Consider the following 26915-nt stretch of genomic DNA (forward strand, 5'->3'; position numbering starts at 1 on the left):
TAGTACTATCACTTTGATCAAGTACTATCAAGTACTATCACTTGATTGCTTCAACCCAATAAGCTTGGGAGAGCCTGGCACTGTGCTAGGATCTTCTGGAGAAATCCAAGAATGGTAAGACTTGGGTTTTACTGCTCTTCACCTCACTACTCGGATCTCAGGCAGGCAGGGGACCAGGGTGGGGGCTCCAATTCCCGGTTCGTGTTTGTTTTTTCAGGGGGCATTTTACTGAGCACTAAATACGCGCAGGTGCTGCACTAGGTGCCAGGAGCCCCGCACGCGGAGGAGCGGCGTGCACGCGTGTCAGTTAACTGGGCGCACAGTGCCCGTGGCGCCGCAGACCCAGCCCTCGGACTCAGTTTCCCCGCATGGGGATCGCTCGCCCCGCCCGCGGCGGCCCGCGGAGCAGCAGCCCCCCGCCCCGGCCCTGCCTTCCAGGTTTCCGCCCGCGCGGCTGCGTCCTCCACACTCCACCGGAAGCTCCCGGCCGGGCCGCGGGTAGGTGGTGGCGGAGGCGGCGACGAGGTTGGCTGCTCTGCACCCCTGCCCCAGGACAGCAGGGCGGCTCCCCGGCCCCCTTCCTCGTCCTGGACGCCCCGCTCCAGCTCCCCCTCGCTGAAGCGGGGACTCCCCGGGCGCAGCCGGGGACATGGAACCTCGGCTGCAGAGCCGGCCCCTGGACTCACTGCCCCCAGCCCAGCGGCAGGCGCCCCGGCCCCCCGGCGGCTCATTCCTGCTTCCGCGGGCACCGGCGCTGCCTGGCTCCCAGCGCTGCGCTCGCAACTGGATATGTTGAGGTGGCGACGCGACGCTCCCCCGCCCTCGGGAGGGATCACCGACTGGGCTGGGGGCTCAGACAGGCAACCCGGCCTGCAGAGAGGCGAGAGGCAGGCGAGAGGAATCACAGAGCGGGGCGCCCAGCCTCATCATGGGGCCCACAAAGACTTCCCATGGGAGTGGGGTCTAGTGCAGGGGCGCCCCGAAGGACGAGTGGGAGATGGGGACACGCGGCGCAGAGAGACTTCTCGTGGATGGAGCTGATGGAGGCCCAGTGTGGAAGAGAAAGGGGTCAAGGAGACGAATAAGGAGCCACCAGAGACGCAGGGGGAATTCCCCCCAGAGGATGCGGGAAGCCGGGGAAAGGAAGGGAATCCGGAAGGAAGGGCTGAGAGCCGGTCAGGTGCTGGCAGAAGGGCTGGTTGGATAGAGACTGGGACGGGCCCAGAGCATTTGGCGTCCTCGACATTCATATACACTTGGAGAGATGATTCCCTGGAGATCCAAGAGCCTGTATAGACAATCTTTTCTAGGGGTTCTACCATTAAGAACCCCTAGGAGAGGGGTTCTTAAGTGAGGAGAGGGTAGATGTAGAAATTGGAGACGAGAATAGAGTGTTGTAAAGGCATGCGTGGTTAGAGAACTGGCTCTGGGTTCAGGAGTCCCCACTCACTAGCTGTGAGACCTTCAGCAAGTCACTTAGCCTCTCTGTGCCTCGGTTTTCTCATCTCTAAGGTGGGGATGATGATGGCCATACCTGCTTCATAGAGTGACAATTAGATGAGATGATGTCTGTAAAATTACATAACACAGCACCCAAAACTAGTACTAGTTATTTTTCCCTTTTCTTATTAGAGCAGCTTGGGCACATTTTGATGTCCGTGGGAATGAACAGGTAGAGAGGGTGGTATTGAAGCCAGAGGGGAGAGAAGGGACCCACAGATGGGGAGAGAAGTCTTGGGTGTTTGTTTTATCTCAAACCCCAGGGAAAGGAGGGAACAGGTAGGGCTGTAGGAAAGTTTGCAGCTATGGGGTACACAGTTAAAGGGAGTGTCTTCTCATGGTCTTGATGCAGGCCTGGAGGTCGTTTGCTATAGGGGTGAAGGTCCTGATGTACACTGTGGCTGTAAGATGCCGTGCCCTCTTTGCCACCAGCCTGTGGCAGCCCCGGTGTTACACCAGGGCAGGTGGGCAGTTTAATGTATCTCAGGTCTGATGACCTGCACTGCCCACCTGTGAGGCTCCAGTAGATAGATGTGAAAACACAGTGTAAGCATAATGTCCCACTTTCATCCTTTTCTCTGAGGAGCTGGAAGGCCTGTAGTCACCATCTGAGCCAAATGTCAAAGTCTTTCAAGTACTTCACTTGGGCTACACACCACGCTTTGATCCACGATCTCATTTAGTCATCACAACAGTTGGGTGAAATAGGTATTATTGTCCCATTTTACAGATGCAGAATCTGAGTTTCAGAGAAGTTAAGGACTTTGTCCCAGGGCCCGCAGTTAGTAAGCGGTGGACCCAGGACTTCAACTCAGCTCTGTCTGACCTCAAAACCCATGATCTGAAACCAATGTGAAAGTTTGCAAAACCTCTGTAGCAGCTGAACTCGATGGAAAGATATGTAGGGATCGTCTTCTCCATTTAATAGATGAGACAAGAGCTGGGTACTCTGATCTCCATCAGAGATCACACGCACAGAGCTTGGGGCCCCACAGCCCTGGAGTGAATCCTGCTCCACCACCAGAGGCTGTGTGCCTTTGGACCAGGCATCTTGCTTCTCTGACCCTATGTACAGCTGCAGAAGAATTCCTTGCAGGTTGCTGTAAGGATTTGGAGGGAAACTGTTGCCCAGCACACAGTACACATGCCAGGAGCCATCGTTTCCAAGGTGTACTTCTCCTGCAAACGTGGATCTACGTCCCACTTGGCTGCTGAGACCAGCTGCCGTGATCTTGTAGTTGTTTAATGCTTTGTTCTCCTTGAGGCAGCAAAGTGGTGGCACCTGACCGGAGCATGTAGCCACCTATGACTTCCTGAGTGGGGTGGTGCAGGGAGGGCCCTGAGGAGTCTGTGGTCCTAAGGCCTTGGATTTCATCAGGGCTTTCCTGCTCCTTCTGGTTGCCTCAGTCCCAGGCAAGATAGGGTCCCAGAATCTTACAGCCTAGAAGCCACCTGTTGCGACTTCTTTTTTACAGATGGGGTCATCAGAACCCACTGTGAGGAAGTGACTTCTCTTTGAGATCATCCAGACACTCCACACAGAGCAGAGCAAAAGTGCCTAGAACTTGAAATTTTGGACTTGCCTTCAACACCCTGGGGATTTCCACCAGGAAGGTGAGCACCCCCACTGAGAATTCCAGGCTGCTCAGAGGTGCCAGGGAACACAGACCAGGGGCCAGCTATGGCCTTCTCCTCCGATGTGCCCAGGGAGGTGGGGGAAGCCAGCGGCAGCCTGCGATTCTCAGCCAGGGGAACTCTCACTGTGCTTTCTGAGAGTCTGTGACACGGGTCATTTTCTCTGACTTGCTCTCTTGCTTTTTCTCACTCTCAAAAAAAAAAAAAAAAAAAAAAAAAAAAAAAAAATGACTGGACACTCCTAAAGCCTTCAGTCACCATCCAGGGGATTTTTATCACCACAAAGGGTAATTCCTGCTCCATCCCTGCTGTGACTCAGCTGTGACGTTGAACCACACAAGCCAGAGAGAAGAAGATAAAGTCATCAGAGCTCCTACTCACCAGAGAGTGAGGCCCAGGCCAGGACTCCACAGGGCTGGTCCCCTGTCCTGAAGCAACTTAGACAGGCCCTCTGGCCAGCCTGGGACCCTGAGATGGCATCCAGCTCAGGCAGTAGCCCACGCCCGGCCCCTGATGAGAATGAGTTTCCCTTTGGGTGCCCTCCCACCGTCTGCCGGGACCCAAAGGAGCCTAGGGCTCTCTGCTGCACAGGCTGTCTCTCTGAGAACCTGAGGTGAGGTGATGGAGGAGCGGAGGGTGGGCAGAAAGTGGGTGCCAGGGGGGACCCCTGATGGGAGGTGAGGGGCAGAGGAGCCTGTGACTTTGAGCAGGTGACTTTTCCTGTCTGGGCCTCAGTGTCCACACCCTTTTCTCACACTCCCTGACACTGCCCCTCTGGCTATGGTGGAAGGAGAGGAAGCCACAGAAAGGCGTCAGCTCCCACAGGGGAAAGCGATCACACCGAGGAGAGCCTCGAGGCTGTGAGGCCACTGTTTCACTGTGTCGCCTGGGGCACTGCTAATGTCCCTAAGCTGCAGCTTGCTTGTCTGTAAAGCTGTTTTCTGCATAGCAGAATTATTAATGAAGCCCAATGCATAATAATCACAAAAGTCCTTATAGTAACAAATATAAACCCCTTGGTGAATGACAAACTGTTAGACGAATATCTCTCCTTCCACAGCATTGCTCATCACCTCAGACTGTTTGCTGGGAATGAGGGGACAAAGAGATCGATATATATTTATGTATTTAATGATATTTAAAGTATTAACCCAGAAAGGCATGACATCAGTACTATCATCAACATTCCTCTTTAAGCAATTATGTGCCTACTGTGTGCCAAATGCTCTGCCCTCAGGTCCTCAGCACAGCTTAGAGGGGTGGATACTATTATGATCCTGTTTTACAAATGAGGACATTGAGGCCTAATAGGTTAGGTCAGCTTTGGTCAGTTTCCTGGCAAATATGCCCTTAAACTGCCTCATGTGATGACCTTTTGTTTGGGGTTTTACAGCTTAAGAAGGTGGGAAAGCTGAATCAGGCAAGTGAGAAGTTCAAACATGATGACAAAGGAGGAGGCTGTGAGAATAGCGAGGAGAGGCTGTGACCGTGGAAAGGCCAACCAGAGGGTGGAGGAGCAGAGGTTGTCTGGTTTTACCATCAAGCTGATGGTCAGGGTTCAGCTCAGGCTCTGGTGGTGGGTCTCCTGGTTTCTCCTCTCCCTCCTTCCAAAACCTGGCAGAGGAGGGAGCTGATTGGAATTTGGAGGGCTGAGGCCTGAGGCCTAAGTCCTGAAGAGCTTCTACTCAGCTGTGCTCCTGACTCACTCTACCTTGGCTAATCCACATGCCCTCTGGGGCCTCATTCCCTCTTTGTAAAACGGGCTATCTCAGTAGCAGGTCAGAGACACCAGGAGCTTTGTGAAAACGCAGGTGCTGGCCAGGTGCAGTGGCTCATGCCTGTAATCCCAGCACTTTGGCAGGCCGAGGCAGGAGGATCACTTGAGGTCAGGAGTTTGAGACCAGCCTGGCCAACAAGGTGAAACCTCGTCTCTACTAAAAATACAAAAATTAGCTGGGCATGGTGGTACACACCTGTAATCCCAGTAATCCCAGCTACTCAGGAGGCTAAGGCATGAGAATCACTTGAACCTGGGAGGCAGAGGTTGCAGTGAGCCGAGATCATGCCACTGCACTCCAGCCTGGGCGACAGAGTAAGACCCTGTCTCCAAAAAATCAAAACCCCCCCCAAAAAACAAAACAAAACAAAAATCCGTGGGTACCCAGGTGTTACCCATTAGAATCTGACACCCACTCCTGATTAAGAACCTCCAGGCCAGATATTCTCTGAGGCCCCTTCTTGTTCTAATAGGCCATGATCCTCTGTAATTACTAAACATATGAGACCAAAACCAAATGGAGGACCAAATGAGAAGAGCAAGTGTAGTCACATGTCAGCAATCTCTTGCCTAAACCCCTGAGATCAGATGTGTTTTGTAATTAAGAATTTTTTTAGAAAAGCAAATCAGGGCATTATACAATTCTGGCAGGGAATGGGGCAGTGCCCTGTAATCAAGCACGTTAATGTTTCTGCAATGAAATATGTATATATTCACACTAAGTGGAGTAAGTAAGGGCTGTAATAGCTTCCGGTCAGTGCAGTCAGGGCAGGTTTGGCAGCCCAGGAAGCTCACTGCAAATTACCAAAAAAACGTGGGATGCTCGGCACTTTTGCGATTTAGGAACTGTGGCTCTGGGATTGTGGACATACACGATCCCCAACCTGCTGACACTTGAGGCTTCTGGAGCTGTCAGGAGAGTGGATGGTGCAGGGAACTGTGGTGCCTCTCTCCAAGGCTTTGTCCATGTTTCCCCAGGAACGGCGAGGATCAGATCTGCCCCAAATGCAGAGGGGAAGACCTCCAGTCTGTAAGCCCAGGAAGCCGTCTTCGAACTCTGGAGAGGGTACGTTGGTATATCACGGAAAAGCATTTGTCCGTTGTCTTGATTTTTCCAGGTTGAGGCCAAGTAGACAGCTGCGCACTCTGCCCCTGGCAGGCACCTCCCAACTAGTCCCGAGTCCAGACTGAATTTACTTTATAAGGAGTGAGGAGACTGATGTTCACAGTGGTGAAGTGTCTTGCCTGAAGCCACCTGGCAATAGACTTAGGGTGAGAACAGTCCAGACCAGGGGTCCACAAACTATGGTTCATGGGCCACATCTGGCCCACCTCCTGAGCAACGAGCCAAGAGTGGTTTTTATATTTTCAAATGGTTGAAAAGATCAGAAGAATGATAGGCCATGTGTAATGACCTGTAATTCTTGAGGCTGTGAGGCCAGTGTCCCACTGTGTGGCCCGGGGCACTGCTGATGTTCTCCAGCCACAGCTTGCTTGTCTGTGAAGATGTTTTCTGCGTCACAGAATTGTTATGAGGCCCAATCAATAATAATCAAAAAAGTTCTTATAATAACAAATATAAACCCTTTGGTAAATGACAAACGTGCCTGTAATGCTGAAGTGTTAGAATTTGAATTACATACAATTACATGCCTGTAATTCTAATACTTTGGGAGTCCAAGGTGGGCAAAGAGCTTGAGCCCAGGAGTTTGATACTAGCTTGGGCAACATGGTGAAACCCCGTCTTTACAAAAAATATAAACATTAGCCTGGCCTGGTGGCACGTGCCGGTAGTCCCAGTTAGTCTGGAGGCTGAGGTAGGAGAATCACCTGAGCCCAGGGAAGTCAAGGCTGCAGTGAACCATGATTGTGCCACTACACTCCAGCCTGGGTAGCAGAATGAGACTCTGTCTCAAAAACAACAAAAAAAAGATATTTTGAGACACATGAAAGTTATACAAAATTGAGTACTTGCAACAAAGACTTCATAGCCCCAAATATTTACTATCCAACCCTTTATAAAAAAGTTAGCAAACTCCTCAACTAGATGGTTCTGTCTGCCTCTGTTTGCCCTTAGGCAGGGAGAGACCGTTATCAGCTCACCTCTTCGGCTCTGCCAAACTGTGCTGCTAGGAATAAGAGACACATTTGGAAGTGTGATAGGCCAGAGAGACATTTTCAGGAGCTGCGGTTTAGAACCCTGGCCCTCCCAAGCTGGAAGGACCCTCACAGGTTACATGTCCTGCTCAAAGGTTCCCACGTGCTATCCAGAACTGATCCATTCCCACTAGCTCATGACAAAATGATAAAAATAAGGCAATTCTATAAATGAGTTTATGTAAACTGAATTCTTTCCATTTCTAAAACCAACCTTTACTCTGAGATTGTGTCTGTCCTATGCATGTCTTTAGTCCTATGCATGTCTTTATATAAATGAGAGGATGTAATAATAGATGATAGTTTTTGGTAAAGCCTTTACTAAGAAAAATTGAAAAGATGGCAATCTCTTTGTTAATGTCTCAATTAAACACACACACACACACACACACACACACACACACACACACACACACACTTTCTCTCTCTCATATTGGTCCACGAATCCAAACAGGCAGGAGTCACTGCTCAAAATCAAATCCTCTTGTTTACACATGGGGCCCTGAGACCCGCAGAGGAGTCTCGTTGCTCAGCCACCCTCTCTACCTCCACTGTGAGGTGCCTGGCTCCTTTCAGCCAAAGCCCTCTTCTTGCAGCAAACTGTTGCCCAGGGATCAGGAGCCTGATGTCCAGGGGTAGTTCTGCATAATTCTCTGCTCGGCTGGCAGCAATTCCCAGGCCCTGTGTCTGCATCTGTAAAATGAGGATGTTAAGCCGGCTCTGCAAGGCCTTTCCAGGAGACCATGATAGCAGTGCTAGCAGGGCAGCTATCCCCCTACCGTTGGACCAGAGGCAGGCGAGTGTCCACACCTCCTTCTCCTTTCTCTGAGCTGGTCCTTCTCATTCAGAGAGTTCAGGGGAATTTCCTCTCCCACCCAGAGCTGGTTTTGAGCACTCTCCCATCTGCTTCTCAGCAGCCTCTCCATCGGCAGGCCCTCAGGGAGTAAGAGTAAGGATCAAATGCATGTTCTTGGAACTTTACACTCTGCAACGTGGTAAGAGTTAATATGATACACTGCTCCGTGGAGTAACTCCCTGAGCCTCCCTGTTTGGCTCCTGGGGGATTGGCTGTGAGACACAAGCAGACCCTCAACTCTCTGTGGGCCACTGTGCCTCACTTGCAAAAGGACGTTACCTGCTTGAGTGCTCTAGGACTGTTGTTTTTAGCTTGTTTTATTTTTTCCTCTTAACAAAATTAACATACATCTATTGTGTAAATCTTAGATCACATAGATGTTTTAATATCTCCTAATCCAATGGCTTATTTTCATCTTTTTCAATCAGATGAAAGTAGAAACGTTCTGATGGAGGGGGAGCCTGGAGCCCTGGCCTGTTAATTGCCCCATTTCTTTCTCTTATCCCAGCCCCTAAGAGGTTCTGGGGACTCCTAGGGCCCTGCAGAGCACAGTTTGAAACTTGCTGCCTTGAGCCAAATGAAGGGACTATAATTCATGGTAGAATTATAGGCACCTTAACAGGCTATAGGATGGGAGAGGAAGCTGCCTGTATTTGCGAGCAAAGAAGGCTTCCTTAACGCAGGCAGACCTCTGAGAGGCAGCAGCCCCCTCCCCTCCCTGCTGGCTTCCCCACCTCATGGAGTCATGGACTCCTGGTGAAAAGCTGGGGTGGGGAGGGGCGGTAGTCATGGTCTGATCACCTACACAAAGTCACATAGGGGAAGGACCAGGGGACTCCTCTGACTTTTGCCCCAGTGGGAACTTTGGGGGACTTTTGAACAAAGGAAAATGGCTGATGAAAAGTCAACACTTTGCATGTGTGGTAATTCCTAAGTTTGCCTGCACATGTAGGGCAACCTGGGAAATGGAGGCAGGGTAGAGGGCTGAGGACCAGCCCTCCTTGCAAACACTTCCCATACCATCTGCTTATCAGTTTATCCTCAGCCTCTGACTTCATTAGATGATTATCTCCTGAAGAAGTGCCCAGAGCCATGGACTGATTACCTGATATAAGAAGCGGATATTAAAGGATTAATGTTGACCTAGTTAGAGACTTGATAGTTGCCTCACATGATCTTCCTGTAGAAGTGACAGTGAAGGAGGGGACGTCCAGGGGGACTGGAAGATAAAAACCTTCAGTCCTGTCTGCTGAGGATCAGCAATGGGATAGTTTCTCCCACTCTCTTCCCCCTGAGGCCCATTCAGGAAGGTCAAAGGCAAGCTGACATCTGATGCCAGTAGCTCACAGTAAAGCCTTAATTTTTCTAGAGTCAGAAAATGACAGAAGTTTAAGCCGTCTAGTCCAATTTCTGTTCTGTACTGGATTCCTGCTACATAGCTCCATGTCCTTCCAATGGCAGAGAGCTCATTACTCCATGAAACAACCACACCCACCCTGGGGCGCTCTGATGGAGGCAACATTCTCCCCTTCCTTTGTACTGAGCTGAAGTCTGTCTCCCTTGAGGTCACAAAAGGCAACTCAGCCCCCTGTCCCCGGAGTCAGTCCTGCCTCCGTGGAAAGACACTGAGCAGTCTTTCGCCAGTCTCTGTGCATTTGGGGTAAATGTGCTTCTGTTTATCTGTGTTCCTTGGAGTGTGACACCTGGGAATAAACCCCCAAACCTTACACTTCTGAGTTTGACAGTGTTCATCCGTAATCGCCCCGATCCTGTGACATTCTGTGTGGTGGGTGGTGGTGATAGCCCTATTTTACCAATAGGTAATATTTTGAGGCTCCATGAGGAGGTGTGCCTGGACCAAAGTCACACAGCAAGTGAGAGGCAAAGCCAGGCTCTAACCCATGGCTCCTGAGGTGGTGGCATCTTCTCTATGCTGCCTCTACACAAGGAATCCTCCCCTAAATGTTTCATACCTGCTTAAACAACACAGTCAGGCTTTAGTGCAGGAGTCCACAAAGTGCTATGGAAAAAACAGGGATGGGCAAGACTACTTTCAACCAGGAGAATCAGGCAGGGCTTCCTGGAGGAGGCGGCAGTTGAGCTGAGCGGAGGCTGACAGAGACTAAACTGGCCCAGTTACAGAGGAGGGCAGGAACGGGCTGACAGTGGCAGGCTGACCAAGCTCCCCATGTAGAGTACCCCCTCAGCACCAGCTGACACCTGAGCCAAAGCAGCCCCTCCGGCCATCCCTGACCTCAGCCCAGTGTGGGGGTAGGCAGTGCCTGGCCTGCTCAGATCCTCTTTGTTCTGTGCAGGTGCTGCAGAGGTGGCACTCATGCTCCCGGCACCCTCTTAACAGTCAAATTCCCAGAGGCCCCAGGTCTCAGAATGGGGCCTCCCGCTAGGGCCCACTGTGACCCCACCACAAAGGGCCTGGGTAGCTGGGGTGACCGGAAACCACACACACAGAGACTCCTCAGACCCAGACAGAAGAATGAGTGTTCCCTCAGGGCTGGGCATCTGTTTTCTCTGTTTCTGTCTCCTCCTCGGAGGAAATTCCACTACACACTTTATTTTTAGCAATTTGCAAGCAGTGAGGCCACTCACACAGGGGCCACTTGTGACACCAGACGGGTTTGGCCCGGGACACAGCCTTTGTTCTTCTCCTGCAACGCAGTCTGATTCCTGATTCCCTCTCCTGTCTCCTCGGTCCCTGGCCTTCGAATGAGGCCACCCCAGGCAAGGACACTATGGTGGGGAGGACAGAACCTGCACATGGACTCCAGGCTCCTGGGCTGCCCTCGCCTGCCCCGTTGCCTCCTACAAGTCACTGATCACCCCTGGGCTTCAGCTTCTCCACCTACCCGAGGGAAGCAGAACCTCAAAGCCCCAGCCTCCGCATCATGGCTGTGAGGATCTGATGGGACAGTGTCTACATGAGTGCCAGGAGAGCAGTGAGCCCTTGCAGAGGCTCACAACTATGGGGGAGAACACACAGGCACACCCGCCTCCTCCACTCACGAGCTCAGCGTGACATTAAGCCATTCCCTCTGTTTCTGCCGGTATTAAGGTGACACTAATCCAGCCCCACCTGCCTCAGAGGATTGTCATAGGAATCCTAGGGACAACATTCAAACATGTTTTGGTCCTGTTCATTTAGGGATATTCCTCACTGCCTTGAGGAAATCCAGTGGGAAAATGGAATTTTAGAGAATTTGTTGTTAAGAGTTTATGATGTGAGGATTAAATGAGATACATGTGTATGACAGCTGCTGGAGAACTGGGACTGGGGATGTCCCAGGGGCAGTGTGCTTAATCCATAGGAATAAGAATACTAATTAGTAGTAATACTAATAATAGTATTTGTAATAGTAATAGTATTAGTAGTAATTAGTAGTAATAGTATTAGTATTACTACTATTAGTATTCTTAGAGTTATTAATAGTAGTAGTATTCAACAAGTATTCAGTAGTAGTATTTAATAATTTCAATACTAATAATTATTATTACTAATAATGGCTTATATTTATTGAACACTGTGTTAGGCAGAATAATGTCCTCCAAAGATGTCCCCATGTGAATCCCCGGGACCTGTGAGTATGTGACCTCACATAGCTCCATGCATTTGCCAGGGCTGCCATAACAAAGTGCACAGACTGGGTGGTGTAAACAACAGAAATGTATTTCCTCGCAGTTCTGCAGATCAGAAGTTCGAGGCACGGTATTGGCGAGTGGTTTCCTCCAAGGCCCCTCTCCCTGCCTTGACATGGCTGTCCCCTCCCTATGTCTTCATGTGGTCCTTCTCCAAATTTCCCCTTCTTAAAAGGATGCCAGTCACATTGCATTAGGGCCCGCCCCCAATGACCTCATTTTAATTTAATTAGCTCTTTAGAGGCCCTGTCTCCATATTCTGAGATACTGGGGGTTAGGACTTCAACATATGATTTGGGTGGGGGGTGCTGAGCCCATAACAATGGCAAAACAGACTCTGCAGACATGATTAAATTAAGGATTCTGAGATGGGGAGGTGACCCTGGCTTATCCAGGTGGCCCAACGGTCCTCAGAAGAGGGAGAGGAGAGTCAGAGAGAAGGGGAGATGCTCCACTGCTGGCTTTGAAGATGGAGGAAGGGACCAGAAGCCAAGGAGTGCAGGAAGCCCTGAGAAGCTGGGGAAGGGAGGAAGCCATCTTCCCCTTGGGCCTCCAGGAGCAACACAGTCCTGCTGACGTTTCCATGTTAGGACCCTTGGCCTCCAGAACTGTACGATAATAAAGCTGTGTTGTTTTAAGCCATTAAGTTTGTGATGTTTTGTTACAGCAGTAATAGGTAACTAATACCAGTGCTTACATGTATTATCTCATTTAATCCTCACAATAACCCTGTAAGGGGGATATTATTATTATCCTCATTTTGCAGATGAGGAAACTGCAGGACAGAGGAGTTAATAACTATCCCAGGGCCACAAAGCTAGTATGTGAAGTGACAGAAACAAGCTCTGAACCCCAAAAGGCTGGCTCCTGAGGCCACACCCTGAACTTGCGTGCACTCTAAGGAATGAATAATGATGACGGAGAGGCCTCCGAAACCCTCTCAAGTCACCCCTGCCCCTTTCTGCAGCAACCATTCAAGGCTCATCACAGGCCACATCTGGGCACACATCACAGAAGGATGTCCCTACATCTGAATAGCGTTTCACTTCCTGAAACGGGCATTTGCTGTTCGCACAACACCAGGACGGCTCCGCTGCTGAAAGACACATCCCCTCCACCTGCAGGGTGATGTCTGGAATTTCACTCTTAGCTTGATCATTTTCACGTTCTTATCCCTTTTATGACTCTCCCACCAAGCTTTGACCCTTAGAACCACAGAGGACTGGAATCATGGACCTGTAGGGAATGGTGGGACCTGAGAGGCTCCCCAAAGTGTGTTCACCCAGGAGCCAGGTCCACACGTAGCATCTTCCTCCACTGTTCTCACATGTCAAAAGCTACATGTTCAGGGAGGTTTCATCACCACAGACTTCCTGAAGCCAACACAGTCTCCCTGCCAAGGCCGCCCTCTGCCTGCCTTCCATAAAACATCTGTTTTCTATTATTTGTTGGGAACAACTTGTCCCCGAAGCCCTGGGCAGTTGGGGGGGTGGGGGCGGGGGTACGGTGGCCTTTGCTGGGCTGTGTTCTGTCTGTGTCCCAAACCAACTGTACTCATTAAGCCCACAGCTCTCTGCTTATGTTACTTTTAAAGAATAATAACAGTGTGGCTTTTTGTATTTACTCAGTCCGAAACACCTCTGTCCTCTCCTGCTTTCATCCAAATCCCCTTTCACGTGGTTCCATGAGATTATTCTCTCAATAAATAAATAAATAAACAAAGAGCTTATAGACTCAAGATATTATTTATATGCAATAAAACTCACTCATTTGAAGTATACAGTTTGAGGAATATAAATAATCACATGACCACCACTACAGTCAAGTGGCAAACGTTTCTGCACGGGATAAAGCTGCTTTGTGTCCCTGCATAGTCAATCCCTTCCCCACCCACAGCTCCAGGCAACCACTGATCTACTTACTGTCACTCTAGTTTTGCCTTTGCTAGAAACTCGTAAGAATGGAAAGAGGTAGTATGTAGTCTTTGGTGTTTGACTTCTTTCACTTGGCACAGTGTTTTTGAGGTTCATCCATGTTATTGTTTATGCTGGTATTTAATGCCATTTGGTTGTTCTATAGTATATATAGACCAATTTGTTTATCTGCTCACCAGTTGATGACACATTTGGGTTGTTTTGAACAAAGCTGCCATGAACATTCACATACACACCTTTGTGCAGACACATGTTTTACTTTCTCTTAGGTAAATTCCTAGGAGTGAAGTGTGTGCATTGTACGGTAACTTTATAAGTATGGTTTATAAGTAAATTATTTTATAAGTATGATTTAACTTTATAAGATACTTTCATAGATTGTATCTGTTCGTTGTTTTGCTTTTGTATCTGTTCATTGTTTTGCTTTTTTTTTTTTTTTAAGAGAGACAAGGTCTTTCTCTGCTACCCAGGCTGGAGTACAGTGATGTGATCATAGCTCAGTGCAGCCTTGAACCCCTGGGCTCCAGCGATCCTCCCACCTTAGCCTCCCAAGTAGCTGGGACTGTAGGTGTACGCCACCAAGCCTGGCTAATTTAAAAATTTTTTTAAGTAGAGATGAGGTCTCACTATGTTGCCCAGGCTGTCTTGAACTCCTGGCCTCAAGCAATCCTCTTGCCTCAGCCTCCCTAAGTGTTGGGATCAGCCTCCCAAAGTGTTGGGATTATAGGTGTGGAGCCACTGAGCCTGGCCTTGCCCATTTTTTATTAGGTCATTTGTCTCTTATTAGATTGTAAGAGTTCTCTATATATTCTGGATACAAGCCTTTATGAAGATACAGTCATGTGCCATATAACACTCTACACCGGACCACATATACAACGATGGTCCCAGAAGAGTATAGTACTGTATTCTTACTGTACCTTTTCTATGTTTAGATATATTTAGATACACATGTACTTACAGTGTTAGCAGTTGCCTACAGTATTCAGTATAGTCACGTGCTGTACAGGTTTGTAGCCTAGGGGCAATAGGCCGTCACTGAGTTTCGGTGTGTAGCAGGGTATACCATCCAGGTTTGTGTAAATACATCCTATGATGTTCACACAATGATGGCACATTTCTCAGAACATATTCCTGTTGCATGGCTGTATATGTTTTGGAAAAACTTTTCTCCCATCTCTCCTGGGCTGACTCCTGTTAAGAGGCAGTGATGTGTGTGGGAGGGGCCCTGGGGCTGTGCGGCCTCCCAGCTTGGCCTCCTTGGGCAAATCCCTTCCCCTCTGTGAGCCTCAGTTTTTTCATCAGTAAAATAGGAATAAAAACCCACCTTCTCTTCCCCACCGTGCTGTGAGGAGCCCTAGGAAGAATTACAGCCTTGAAGGCATTTGGTAAACGCTTCAGACCTAAATAGGTTAACAGTGGGGTCAAATTGCTATTGTAATAGCACTGAGACCCTCCTGTGTCCCTTCCCTCGGGCTGGACATTATCTGAAAGGGAAAGTTCTGCTGAATGGACACACCTTAGTCTAGGATAGATGGCCAAGGAGGGATGCAGATGGGAATTGTGACCACAAGATTCCCCATGGACTTCAGGAGGAGGGACGCATTTACTCATGCAGTCAGTGTGTTCTGAGTGTCTCAGCTGTGCCAGGCACTGCCCTCAGCACTGGGAACACAGCCATGACCCTTACAGAGCCGCCCCGACCAGTTGGGGCAACCAGAGAATGAGTGATGATTATGGAGCTGTGTGGACTGTGCCCTGACAGGAGAAATAGCAGTGCTGCCCAGGATCACAGTAGGGGCCTAGATCCTGTTTTGAAGGAAGGTCATGGAAGGGCAGAAGCTTGAAGGGTGGAAAGGAGATAGCCAAAGGGAACAGCATGTGCAAAGTCGTGTGGCCCAAGCCATCTCCTACACTGGTGGATCCTGGTGCATTGAAGAGAGCCCCCAGGGTAGCCACAGGGATTGCTGTAACATTCAGTGATGTGATTATTATTTCCAGGCTCATCCCGAGGTGGCTGAGGCTGGAGTTGGGTGCCCCTTTGCAGGTGTCGGCTGCTCCTTCAAGGTAAGTATTTGAGTGTGAGAAAGGAGATCTGTCCACTGCAGTTCCAGACCTCCAGGTCTTCCCACTGCAGCCCCTCCAGAATTTTACCATAACATCAGTCCACTCATTTGGATGTCTCTTGTACTAATGACTTTCCCAAGCATCAGAGCCTACTATTAAGTCATCATAGTACTCAGGGAGGTTCTTCTTAATGTCTCACCTAAGCATCCGCAGAACATCACTAAAACGACCCCCACCTCCACCACCCCTCTCCATGGTCCTGAATCATCCTTGCGCTCCAGGGCAGGGCAGAGCAGAATTAGAAGCTACAATGCATGTGGCTCATCGTGGGCATGTCTGATGCCAGGGTCTTCCTCTGAATCCCTCCCACTGTACAGAAATCCACTCCTCTTCACTGGGTGAATGAATCTGACTTTCCTTGGTGACCTTTGATAGCAGGGCACTCCACTGCTCCCCTGTCCTCACTCCACCTCTGTTTTCACTAATCAGCCCCACTCTCTTGTCAGGGAAGCCCACAGTCCGTGCAAGAGCATGAGGTCACCTCCCAGACCTCCCACCTAAACCTGCTGTTGGGATTCATGAAACAGTGGAAGACCCGGCTGGGCTCTGGCCTGGAGTCTGGGCCCATGGCCCTGGAGCAGAACCTGTCAGACCTGCAGCTGCAGGCAGCCGTGGAAGTGGCGGGGGACCTGGAGGTCGATTGCTACCGGGCACCCTGCTCCGAGAGCCAGGAGGAGCTGGCCCTGCAGCACTTCATGAAGGAGAAGCTTCTGGCTGAGCTGGAAGGGAAGCTGCGTGTGTTTGAGAACATTGTTGCTGTCCTCAACAAGGAGGTGGAGGCCTCCCACCTGGCCCTGGCCACCTCCATCCACCAGAGCCAGCTGGACCGTGAGCGCATCCTGAGCTTGGAGCAGAGGGTGAGTGTGGGAGGCAAGTTTGCCTTCAAGCCTGGCTGAGCCCCATCCTGTCTCCAGAGCAGCAGACAGGCTTCCTACTAATCATTCATCCTGCTTAGAGCAGTCACTCCCTCAAAACATATCTCCCGTTTATCCCACACCCTTCCAAGAAGAGCGCTGAGTTGGAAGCTGTAGTCAAGGTCACAGCCTCCCATCCAGTGCTTTGGTTCCTTTGTGATAAGACACCACCTCCCTGAGCAGCTCATTCCAGTGCAGGACATATTCCACTCTTCCTTATACTAAGCTAAATCAGCCTCTCTGTTCCCTGCATTGTTCTTGGCCCTGGCCCTCAGAGCCCACAAGACAAATCCACCTTCTAGTCCCCATGACAGCCCTTCAGGGATGGAGAGTCGGATTCTGTCCTACCTGAGTGCTTCCCTTTTCAGGCTAAAAGCCCCGGCGCCTTCACCTTTTCCTCAGAGCGTGCTGCTTCACATTGCCCTCCTATGATCTGGCTCAGTCTCCAAAGAATTCTATATGCTTGGAGTGTGGTCCCAGGCTGACTCCAGATAATCCACTTAGCCACAGTTCTTGGTCCAACAGGGCTGTCTTCTCCTCCCTTATTCTAGAGCTTATACTTTTCTTTTCTTTCTTTCTTTTTTTCTTTTTCTTTTTTTTTTTTTTTGAGACACAGTGTCGCTCTGTCGCCCAGGCTGGAGTGCAGTGGCACGATCTTGGCTCACTGCAACCTCCACTCCCAGATTCAAGCAATTCTCCTGCCTCAGCTTCCTGAGTAGCTGGGATTATAGGCTCTTGCCACCACACCCAGCTAAATATTTTGTATTTTTAGTAGAGATGGGGTTTCACCATGTTGGTCAGGCTGGTCTCAAACTCCTGACCTCGTGATCCACCCTCCTCAGTCTCCCAAAGTGCTAGGATTACAGGCATGAGCCACTGCGCCTGGCCTATACTTTTCTTTTTTTTTTTTTTTTTTTTTTTGAGACGGAGTCTCGCTCTGTTGCCCAAGCTGGAGTGCAGTGGCCGGATCTCAGCTCACTGCAAGCTCCGCCGCCCGAGTTTACACCATTCTCCTGCCTCAGCCTCCCGAGTAGCTGGGACTACAGGCGCCTGCCACCTCGCCCGGCTAGTTTTTTGTATTTTTTATTAGAGACGGGGTTTCACCGTGTTAGCCAGGATGGTCTTGATCTCCTGACCTCGTGATCCGCCCGTCTCGGCCTCCCAAAGTGCTGGGATTACAGGCTTGAGCCACCGCGCCCGGCCAAGCCTATACTTTTCTTAATGTAGCCAATCACCATTCTAATGTTGCTTCTTTTGCAGTAACGTTACATCATTGCTCATACTGAGTTAGGCCTGGGTTTTAGTTCCTGCTTCACCATTACCATTAATTATCTGCCTCACCATTCACAGTTACCATGACAGCAGGTGCTCAGAGCCACCTGCCCTATGGGTCTGAGCAAGTCACTTTCCCTCTCAGGACCTTCCCCATCAGTAAAGTTAGCGATTAAATTTTCTCTAAGGATGCTCACTTCCATTCATGGCTTCCCTACCTGAGTACACCCAAGAATAAATTTGTATTCTTTCCACTTCATTGGGGAAAGCTATTAGAAGGGCCAGGTGCTGAGTTGGAGTGGCTGAGGCTTTAGCCTTTATTTATGTAACTCTTGCTCCAGTTAAAAGGCAGCCTCCCTGAAAGCCACAATTGTATCTTCATTTCACCCACAAACTTCCCAGCTCTACTTTTACATACCAGGCACTATGCAAGGCACAGGCACGAAGACAAAATGAGCATGGGCCCAGCTTTCAGTGGAGGAGACCATCTGGTAGATAAGGCAGAAAAGTATGTCTCATAAAATCATTGTAAGGGCTCTGTAAGAACATATTGAAACAGAGCAACTGAGCTAGGACAGTGGTTAAAGGCTTCCCAGATGAGGGGCCATATGAGCTGGATTCCTGGTGGATGAGGAAAAGGAAGGCCAGGCAGAGGGCAGCACGTTCAGATGTAGACGCACGCCTGAGTGAGGCGTGGTCAGGAAAGCACCTTTGGGGCAGATCAATCTTCACATCCCGCCCTTCCCATCCCATCCCCAAGCCAGGTTCTGGTGTTCCTGGCTGAACAGTCTTCCCTACAGGTGGTGGAGCTGCAGCAGACCCTGGCCCAGAAAGACCAGGCCCTGGGCAAGCTGGAGCAGAGCTTGCGCCTCATGGAGGAGGCCTCCTTTGATGGCACCTTCCTGTGGAAGATCACCAACGTCACCAGGCGGTGCCATGAGTCGGCCTGTGGCAGGACCGTCAGCCTCTTCTCCCCAGGTAACACCTCCCAGAGGCACAGAGACCTTCTTGGGAAACAGGCCCCACAGGACCCAGGAAGCAAGCAGTGAAAACAGCCAGCTCTGTGACAGCCACGCTGTGTCCAGTTTAGGCCAGTGCCCATTCAGGCCACTCACCACGGCCGAGAACCATGCTGGGTGCTGGGACCTTGAGGTTGGTGGGCGAACCATGCTCTGCCCTGTGGCTCGCAGCCACACACAGCAGTGGCCCAGGCTGACTGACATTCAGGCCCTTTCTCCTCCCTGAATGTCAGTCCCATTCTGCAAATAGGAATCAAAACTGTTACCCACTTCATGGGTTTGGGATGTGAAGGAAGGTGTGCTGTGGGCCACAGTGTGTGCAGACGAGATGGATGTGAATGATGGTTTTCACCAGTGAACACCATGGGACCCCTGGCCTCAGAGAGCCAACAGTCTGAAATAAGATTAGAGAACTGAGTAAGACACATGCACTTGTGTACAATTGCAGTTAGCATGTGAATGAGTGGCTTACTCATTTCTTACTCATTTCTGGGGCCCCTGGGCTTGGCACAATGTCTTGCATAAAGTAATTACTTGGCAAGTGTTTCTCTTAACTAAATGATATCTGTTAATATAACAATGCATATATTTGGGCAAAAAATGAGGCAGCAGACTGGGTGCAGTGGCTCATGTCTATAATCCTAACACTTTGGGAGGCTGAGGCAAGAGGATCATTTGAGGCCAGGAGTTCAAGACCAGCCTGGGCAACATAACAAGATTCCATCTCCACAAAAAAATGTTTTAATTAGCCAGGCATGGTGGCCTGCACCTGTGGTCCTAGCTACTTGAGAGGCTGAGGTAGGAGGATGGCTTAAGAAGTTTGAGTCTGCAGTGAGCTATGATGGTGCCACTGCACTCTGGTCTGGGCAACAAAGCAAGACCCTCTCAAAAAAATTTTTTTTAATGAGGCAGCGGAGTGTGTCACACTCCTAGAGCAGGGCTGGGACCCCTTTCCTGCAGGAGCAGCACTCATCCTGCTGTGTTGGGACAGCTCTCTTCATGGGGCGGTCTCGAGCCCTACTTGTAGACCTTTTTCCCTCGATTCTTTTTAAAGAGGGAAAAAGCAAGCAGTACCTCGAGCTTCCTGTTCTACCAAAACGTAATGGGCAGAGATGAGTCAGACTGCCAGCCTGTGCCTCCTCCACCCCCTTCCTTCCTGCCCCCAATTCATGTCCCCAATCAACCTCTCCCAGAAGGGCGCTCTGCCAGAGGACATGCTCTCCTGGGATGGCCCCTTTAGCTGCCCAGGGGGTTTCTGTGCATCTTCACCAGGGATGATTCAGCCCTCAAAGGGTTTTGCCACCTGAGAATGGCTGGCAGAACTGCGAGTAACCCCATGTGCCCCTAGCCTCCAGGGGACCCCAGCCAGTTGGCATAGGGCAGAACTGTGAGTCACCCCATGTACCCTCAGCCTCCAGGGGACCCCAACCAGTTGGCATAGGGCAGCAGAAAGAAACCGGTGCTGGGAGGCAGGAAGCCTGGCCCCTCATTCTTGCTGGGTCCCCAACACACTGTGAGATGGTAACCGGCCACTGTCTTTTTCTCAGCTTGGTTTCCAGACTGTAAAACATAGGTTGGTCAGATCAGTGGTTCTCAGAGTGTGGTCCTAGGACCAGTGGCATTGGCACCCCCTGCAAACTTGCTGGAAGTGCCCGCTCTCAGTTCTCACCCCAGGGTTACCGAGTGAGAAACTCTGAGGGTGGGGCCTGGCAGTGTATGACTTGGATGGCCAGCTGACAAACACTTAGCTAGATGACCCCCAAGAGCCCATTCCTCTCTGACACCCTACTCGAGAAGAATGCTGGGCTCTAATCCCATCTTTCATGGTTTTGAGCCACTGACCTTGGGCATGCCTGACCGCTGGATCCCAGTCCCACATCTGCAAAGTCCAGCACTTCCCAGCTGCCTGTGGCTTCTGCATTTCAGCCTTCTACACTGCCAAGTATGGCTACAAGTTATGCCTGCGGCTGTACCTGAATGGAGATGGCACTGGAAAGAGGACCCACCTGTCGCTTTTCATCGTGATCATGAGAGGGGAGTATGACGCGTTGCTGCCATGGCCTTTCCGGAACAAGGTATGGGCGTGGAGGTGATGGGGGCAAGGTGGGGAACATGGAAGCCTGAGTCCTAGTCCTGATTTGGCAATGAATTGGCCATGTGACCTGGCAAGTCCCCCACCCTCACTGTGTTATCAGTTTCCCTTTTTTTAAAACAATCAGATCTAGTAACTAGGGCTCCCTCCAGCTCCATGAGTCCAGGAGCTAAAATGTCTGGAATCTTCCCAAAGGTTATGTAGAAATGAAATTCATGGCCAGGTGCAGTGCCCCACATCTGTAATCCCAGCACTTTGAGAGACTGAGGTGGGAGGATTGCTTGAGCTCAGGAGACATAGCAAGACTTCATCTCTGCTAAAAATAAAAACCATTAGCTGGGCGTAGTGGCACATGCCTGTAGTCCTAGCTACTTGGGAGGCTTAGGTGGGAGGATTGCTTGAGCTTGGGAGGTTGAGGCTGCAGTGTGCCATAACCTTGCCACTGCACTCTAGCTTGGGTGACAGAGTGAGACCTTGCCTCAAAGAAAGAGGGGAGAGAGAGAGAGAGAGAGAGAGAGAGAGAGAGAGAGAGAGAAAGAAAGAAAGAAATGGAGGAAGGGAAGGAAGAAAGGAAGGGAGGCAAAAAGGGAGGGAGGGACAGAATGAATGGCCAGTGGCTGCCCACTCTTCTTCCCCCTTCACATCGTGGGGTAAGTAAGGAAAACTTCTGGGAGGAGGTGCCATGAGGCTCGCCTGAACTAGCAGAATTTTCAGGAAAAAGGAAGGAGGCAGGTACCACTACATATTAATACATACTAGAATGGCCAAAATCTGGAACACTGACAGTACCAAGTGCTGACGAGGATGTGGAGCAACAGGAACTCTCACTCACTTCTGGTGGGAATGCAAAATGGTACAGCCACTTGGAAAGACAGTTTGGCAGTATCTTACAAAACCAAAGATACTCATGCCAAACGATATAGCCAGTTGCTCTCCTTGGACTCAAAGGAGTTTACTTAGAGGAGCTGAAAACTATGTTCACACAAAAACCACCCAAGGATGTTTATAGCAACTTTAGTTATAATTGCCAAAACTTGGAAGCAACCAAGATGTCCTTCAGTAGGTGGATGGATAAATAAACTGTGGTGCATCCAGACAGTGGAATATTATTTGGTGCTAAAAAGAAGAGAGCTATCAAGCCATGAAAATATAACCTTAAACACGTATTACTAAGAAAAAGAAGTCAAGGTGAAAAGACTGCGTTCTGAATGCTTCTGACTATATGACATTCTGGAAAAGGCAAAGCTATGAAGACAGGCCAGGCGCAGTGGCTCTCGCCTATAATATCAGCACTTTGGGAGGCCGAGGCAGGTGGAGTGCTTGAGCCCAGGAGTTTGAGACCAGCCTGGGGAATATAACAAAACCCTGTCTCTACAAAAAGTACAAAAATTATTAGCTGGGCATTAGGCTGTGTGCCTGTAATCCCATCTACTCTGGAGGCTGAGGCATGAGAATCACTTGAACTCAGGAGGTGGAGGTTGCAGTGAGCCGAGACTGCGCCACTGCACTCCAACCTGGGGGACAGAGTGGGACTCAGTCTCAAAAACAAAAACAAAAACAAAAGCTATGGAGACAGTAAGATCAGTGGTTGTCCAAGAGTAGGGGCCGGGAGAGATGAATAGAGCACAGGGGATTTTGGGAGCAGTGAAACTATTCTGTTTGATACTGTTATGATGGATACATGTCCTTATGCATTTGTCAAAACCCATAGAAGGTGAAATACCAAGAGTAAACGCCAATGTAAACCGTGGACTCTGGGTGATGATGATGTGTCAATGCAGGTTCATCAACTGTTACAAAACTACCACGCTGCGGGGGATGTTGATAGTCAGCGAGGTTGTGCATTGGGTGGGGGCAGGAGGTATATGGGAATTTTGTATTTTCTGCTCAATTTTGCTGTGAACCTAAAACTGCTCTAAAAAATACAATCCATTAAAAATCCTTCACCGGGTACAGTGGCGCACGCCTGTAATCCTGGCACTTTGGGAGGCTGAGGTGGGTAGATCACCTGAGGTCAGGAGTTCAAGACCAGCCTGACCAACATGGTGAAACTCCGTCTCTACTAAATACAAAAAATTAGCTGGACATGGTGGTACATGCCTGTAATCCCAGTTACTTGGGAGGCTGAGGCAGGAGAATCACTTGAACCCAGGAGGCAGAGGTTGCTGTGAGCCGAGATTGTGCCATTGCACTCCAGCCTGGGCAACAAGAGCGAAACTCTGTCTCAAACAAACAAACAAAACCCCACAATTCCTATAGACAGATTTGGGGGATAGGCATTTCCTGTGGGTAAAGAGCAGCATTGCATGAGTGGAGGGCGTCAAGAATAGAGACCTCAGGTATGGGGAAACAGGTGGGGCAGGGCGGGTGTGCCGCTTTGGTCTGGGTGTGAGTCAGTAGGTCTCCCACCCCCAGCAGTTCCCAAAGGTGCTGGGGAAATTTTAAAAACACCAGTGACAGAATCTCACCCCCATAAGTGATAAGGCCTGAGCATCAGGATGAAGTCTCCGCAGGGGGTTTTAATGTGCAGGGTGAGGACTGCTTCAGTTGGCAACGGGAAGCCATTCAACTTCCTGATGGACATTTCAGGGGCACGTGCCAGGGAAGAGGGTTTGTGTCACTTTTAGACAGTCCGCTTCTCAGGGGAACCTCTGTCTGCGCTGTGTACACCAGAAGCTCCACAAATGTCTCAGGACATCGATGACAGCCCCTCAGTAGAAGACCTCCCTGTTCTGCCCCTTCTGCCTTGCCCCAGGAGGTTCCAGCTGTAGTTGATGAAGCAAAACTTTCCAAGCCAGAGGCGTACTTACAGGTTATTGTCTCCACCCACCTTGTCAGTGCTTCAGTCACACCTTTCGCCCCTAACAGCCAATCAGACTTGACTGGGGCATCAGAACCTTCCCCTGCTTCCTGCTGGATGGAAGGAACATCTGATCCTCAGCAGGGATCAGGGCCTCTGAAGTGCAGGGATCAGGGCCTCTGAAGTGCACTCAGAATACCAGGTGCTGCCGGCTCCCTGGGTCTGGCTATACGCCAGGTGCGCTCCTTGCCTGGCTTCTCTGACTCCTAATGCAAATGAGCCAAGGGTCCGAGGGGCTGCACAGGCAGTAGGTGTGGAGCACAGCTCTGAGCACAAGCCTGGGCCTCCAAGCTGTGCTGCTAATGTAGGGCCTGATCTCCCACCTGTCCCTTACCCTGCAGGTCACCTTCATGCTGCTGGACCAGAACAACCGTGAGCACGCCATTGACGCCTTCCGGCCTGACCTAAGCTCGGCGTCCTTCCAGAGGCCCCAGAGTGAAACCAATGTGGCCAGTGGCTGCCCACTCTTCTTCCCCCTCAACAAACTGCAGTCACCCAAGCACGCCTATGTGAAGGACGACACGATGTTCCTCAAGTGCATTGTGGAGACCAGCACTTAGGGTGGGCGGGGCTCCTGAGGGAGCTCCAACTCAGACGGGAGCTGGCCAGAGGACTGTGATGCCCTGCCCTTGGCACCCAAGACCCCAGGGCACAAAGATGGGCGAAGGTTGGCACAATCCGAGCAAGACTGAGGGGTCGACTTTGGGCTGGCCATCCGGTTAGGATGGCAGGACGTGGGCTGGGCCCACAAAGGCAAAGGGTCCAGAAGGAAACAGGTAGAGCTGCTCCCCTCTGCACGGACAATGCAACACCGGGAGGCCAGGGAGCCACTCTGGCCCTGAATGTTGAGGTGGACTGTCACCAAGATGGGAAGAAAATGGAACCAGGTCTGGAACCGTAGGACCCAAGCAAAGAAGCTCTCGAGCTGGGAAGATCTCTGCAGGGCCACCAGAGAGACCTGGACACAGGCCTGCCCTCTTTTTGTCCAGGGTCAGAAACAGGACCGGGTGGAAGGGATGGGGTGCCAGTGTGAATGCAGTCTGTCCAGGCCTGGACTGAGTTCCCCATCACTGGAGGTGAGCAAGCAAACCCAGAGGGCTCTACTGAGACTTCAAATTGGGGGTTGCATTTGAAGACTTTTAAGGTTCCTTCCAGCCCAGAAAGTCTCTAATTCTAGGCCTCCTGGCCCAGGCAAGTCCTAGAGCTACAGGGTTTCTGGAAACATTCAGGAGTTTCCTGCCCTCCTGGCTCCTCATCACCTTCAGTAACCCCTGCTGGACTGACCTGGCCCTCAGGGCACCTGCCACCCTGGGCCTGGCAGCTCAGCTTCCCCAACACGCAGGAGCACACCCAGCCCCCATGTCGTGCCTCCATCAGCTAAATGCCACTTCACTTCATGAAGGTGAAACCCGGTCACTGTGAGCTCCCAGGTGCAGCCAGCAGCACCTGGGAGGCATAAACTTTCCTCTTCCTGCCTGGAGGCCCCACTTTTGGTGCTTTCCAGAATCTCTCAGCACACTGATCAGGACCTCCAAGCCACTGAGCAATGTATAACACCAAAGAAATAATTCTTAGAATCTCTTTTGAAGTTTTCCTAAAGTGTGTGGTTTGGGAGTTGTTTGTACTGAGCCAGGTTTGAAAAGGGTTTGAGGTGGTGCCACCAGTTTTGCAGGTGGCATCAGAGGCTGGCGTGCTGGCAGGAACATCCCCTCTTAGCCCCAGTCTTCTCTTTTCTATAATGAGACCCACCCCAGCTTGCCTCCCGTCCTGGTTTCTCTGACCCTCAAAGGAGATGCCGCACAGGACAGACTGGAGAGAGAAGCCTGGGCAATGCTGCCTGCCTGGTGGTGGCCCACACCTGTCTTCTCACCTTAGAGGCCACACTCAACTTTCCAAAGACCCTGAGACAAGTCAGGATCCTACCACTCCCCTACTGCCTTCCTGACAGCTTACTCTTCCTCCATCTGCTGAGCCTGTGCTAGACTTCACTCCTCAAACCATTAGGGTTGCTTCTATAAAATGGGTCAGTAGCCCTTCCTATTCTCTCCAGCCCAGCATACAGGAGGATCAAAGGAGGTGAGGGAGCATCATGGCACAGCAGACTCAATGGGTCAGAAACCCAGCCCAGCCGGGCTCTAAGCCTGGCATCCTGTCATGCTTAGCCCTTCAGGAGAAGATCAGGGGAAGCCCCTCCCTTGCCCTGTCCAGCTCTAGGGGTTTTCAGGAGGCCCAGTCGCAATAATGGAGCACTAAGTGCTTTTATGTGCAATGACGTCGTCCATGCACAATGGCAGCAAACATTCTGGGGCTGCTTTTTCTTGTTCCCAGCTGTGACAGTGTGGCAGCAGAGACTGTGGAGGCAGTGGAGACTGACTTCTTCCCGCTGGCAGCTGGATGTCACACATGAAGGTCTGGCCTAGCGAGCGATGGGTCTAGGCCCTGAAGCTGATGTCCTAGCAATAACCTCTGGATCCCTACTCACCAAGTGTTGGGTCAAGGGGGATTTGTAGAACAAGCCCCCATGAGAAACAGTTGTTACTGTACACTTTTGATTGTCTATTTCTGATGGCAAGAGATACATACCCTCTTCAAAGAGCATGAGATGCAGCCATTCTTTCAGCAAAGCTTCATTGACACCTAGATCTGTTAACTGTGTTCGACATTGAAGGGAGAAAGGCAAGATGTGCACTCTGGCCTCAAGAAACTCTTAGTTCAGTGGAGGAAATGAGCACATAAGATCATTATGACAGAGTAAGAGAAGATTAGAGAAAGCACAGAATCCCAGTGGGTAAAGGAGGGAAGGCTTCAGGGAAGAAGTGGCATTTAAATTCAGCCTGAGAATATTTTGAAATGCAGAGGATGGGGAAAAGGGAAGCGTACCAGCTTGAAAATGGGAAGCAGTCTTGGCTGAGGGCAGGGTCTGTGTGGCAGGATGGAGGAGGGAGGCAGAAGGGTCAGATGAACTGGAGTGTAGACAGCATCAGATGCAGCAGTGCGCCTCCCCCTCCCCAGGAAAGCACGTCCTGGTAACCCCTGGGCCTATTGAAAGCAGGATGAAACGATAATTTAACATGCTGAATGATTGAATGATTTCTCTTCCAACAAAGCTCTATGTTAAGTG

At 50.5% G+C, this 26915-nt stretch overlaps 1 protein-coding gene across 3 annotated transcripts; it reads left to right on the forward strand.

Moving 5' to 3' along the window:
• TRAF1 (TNF receptor associated factor 1) lies at window positions 1-26915 on the forward strand. Of its 3 annotated transcripts, none has more exons than XM_050759649.1 (9): window positions 1-114; window positions 2976-3114; window positions 3383-3748; window positions 5891-5978; window positions 15512-15577; window positions 16084-16494; window positions 18624-18801; window positions 20769-20917; window positions 24136-26915. In XM_050759649.1, the coding sequence occupies exons 3-9, from the start codon at window positions 3609-3611 to the stop codon at window positions 24352-24354; spliced, it is 1251 nt and encodes a 416-aa protein (XP_050615606.1). In that variant the 5' UTR covers window positions 1-114; window positions 2976-3114; window positions 3383-3608; the 3' UTR covers window positions 24355-26915. The 3 variants fall into 3 exon arrangements, with proteins under 3 accessions (XP_050615606.1, XP_050615608.1, XP_050615607.1); XM_050759651.1 differs by lacking the exon at window positions 1-114 and adding an exon at window positions 448-498; XM_050759650.1 differs by lacking the exon at window positions 1-114 and adding an exon at window positions 733-797.

Source organism: Macaca thibetana, chromosome 15, assembly GCF_024542745.1.
Source record: "Macaca thibetana thibetana isolate TM-01 chromosome 15, ASM2454274v1, whole genome shotgun sequence".
Classification (NCBI taxonomy): Eukaryota; Metazoa; Chordata; class Mammalia; order Primates; family Cercopithecidae; genus Macaca; species Macaca thibetana.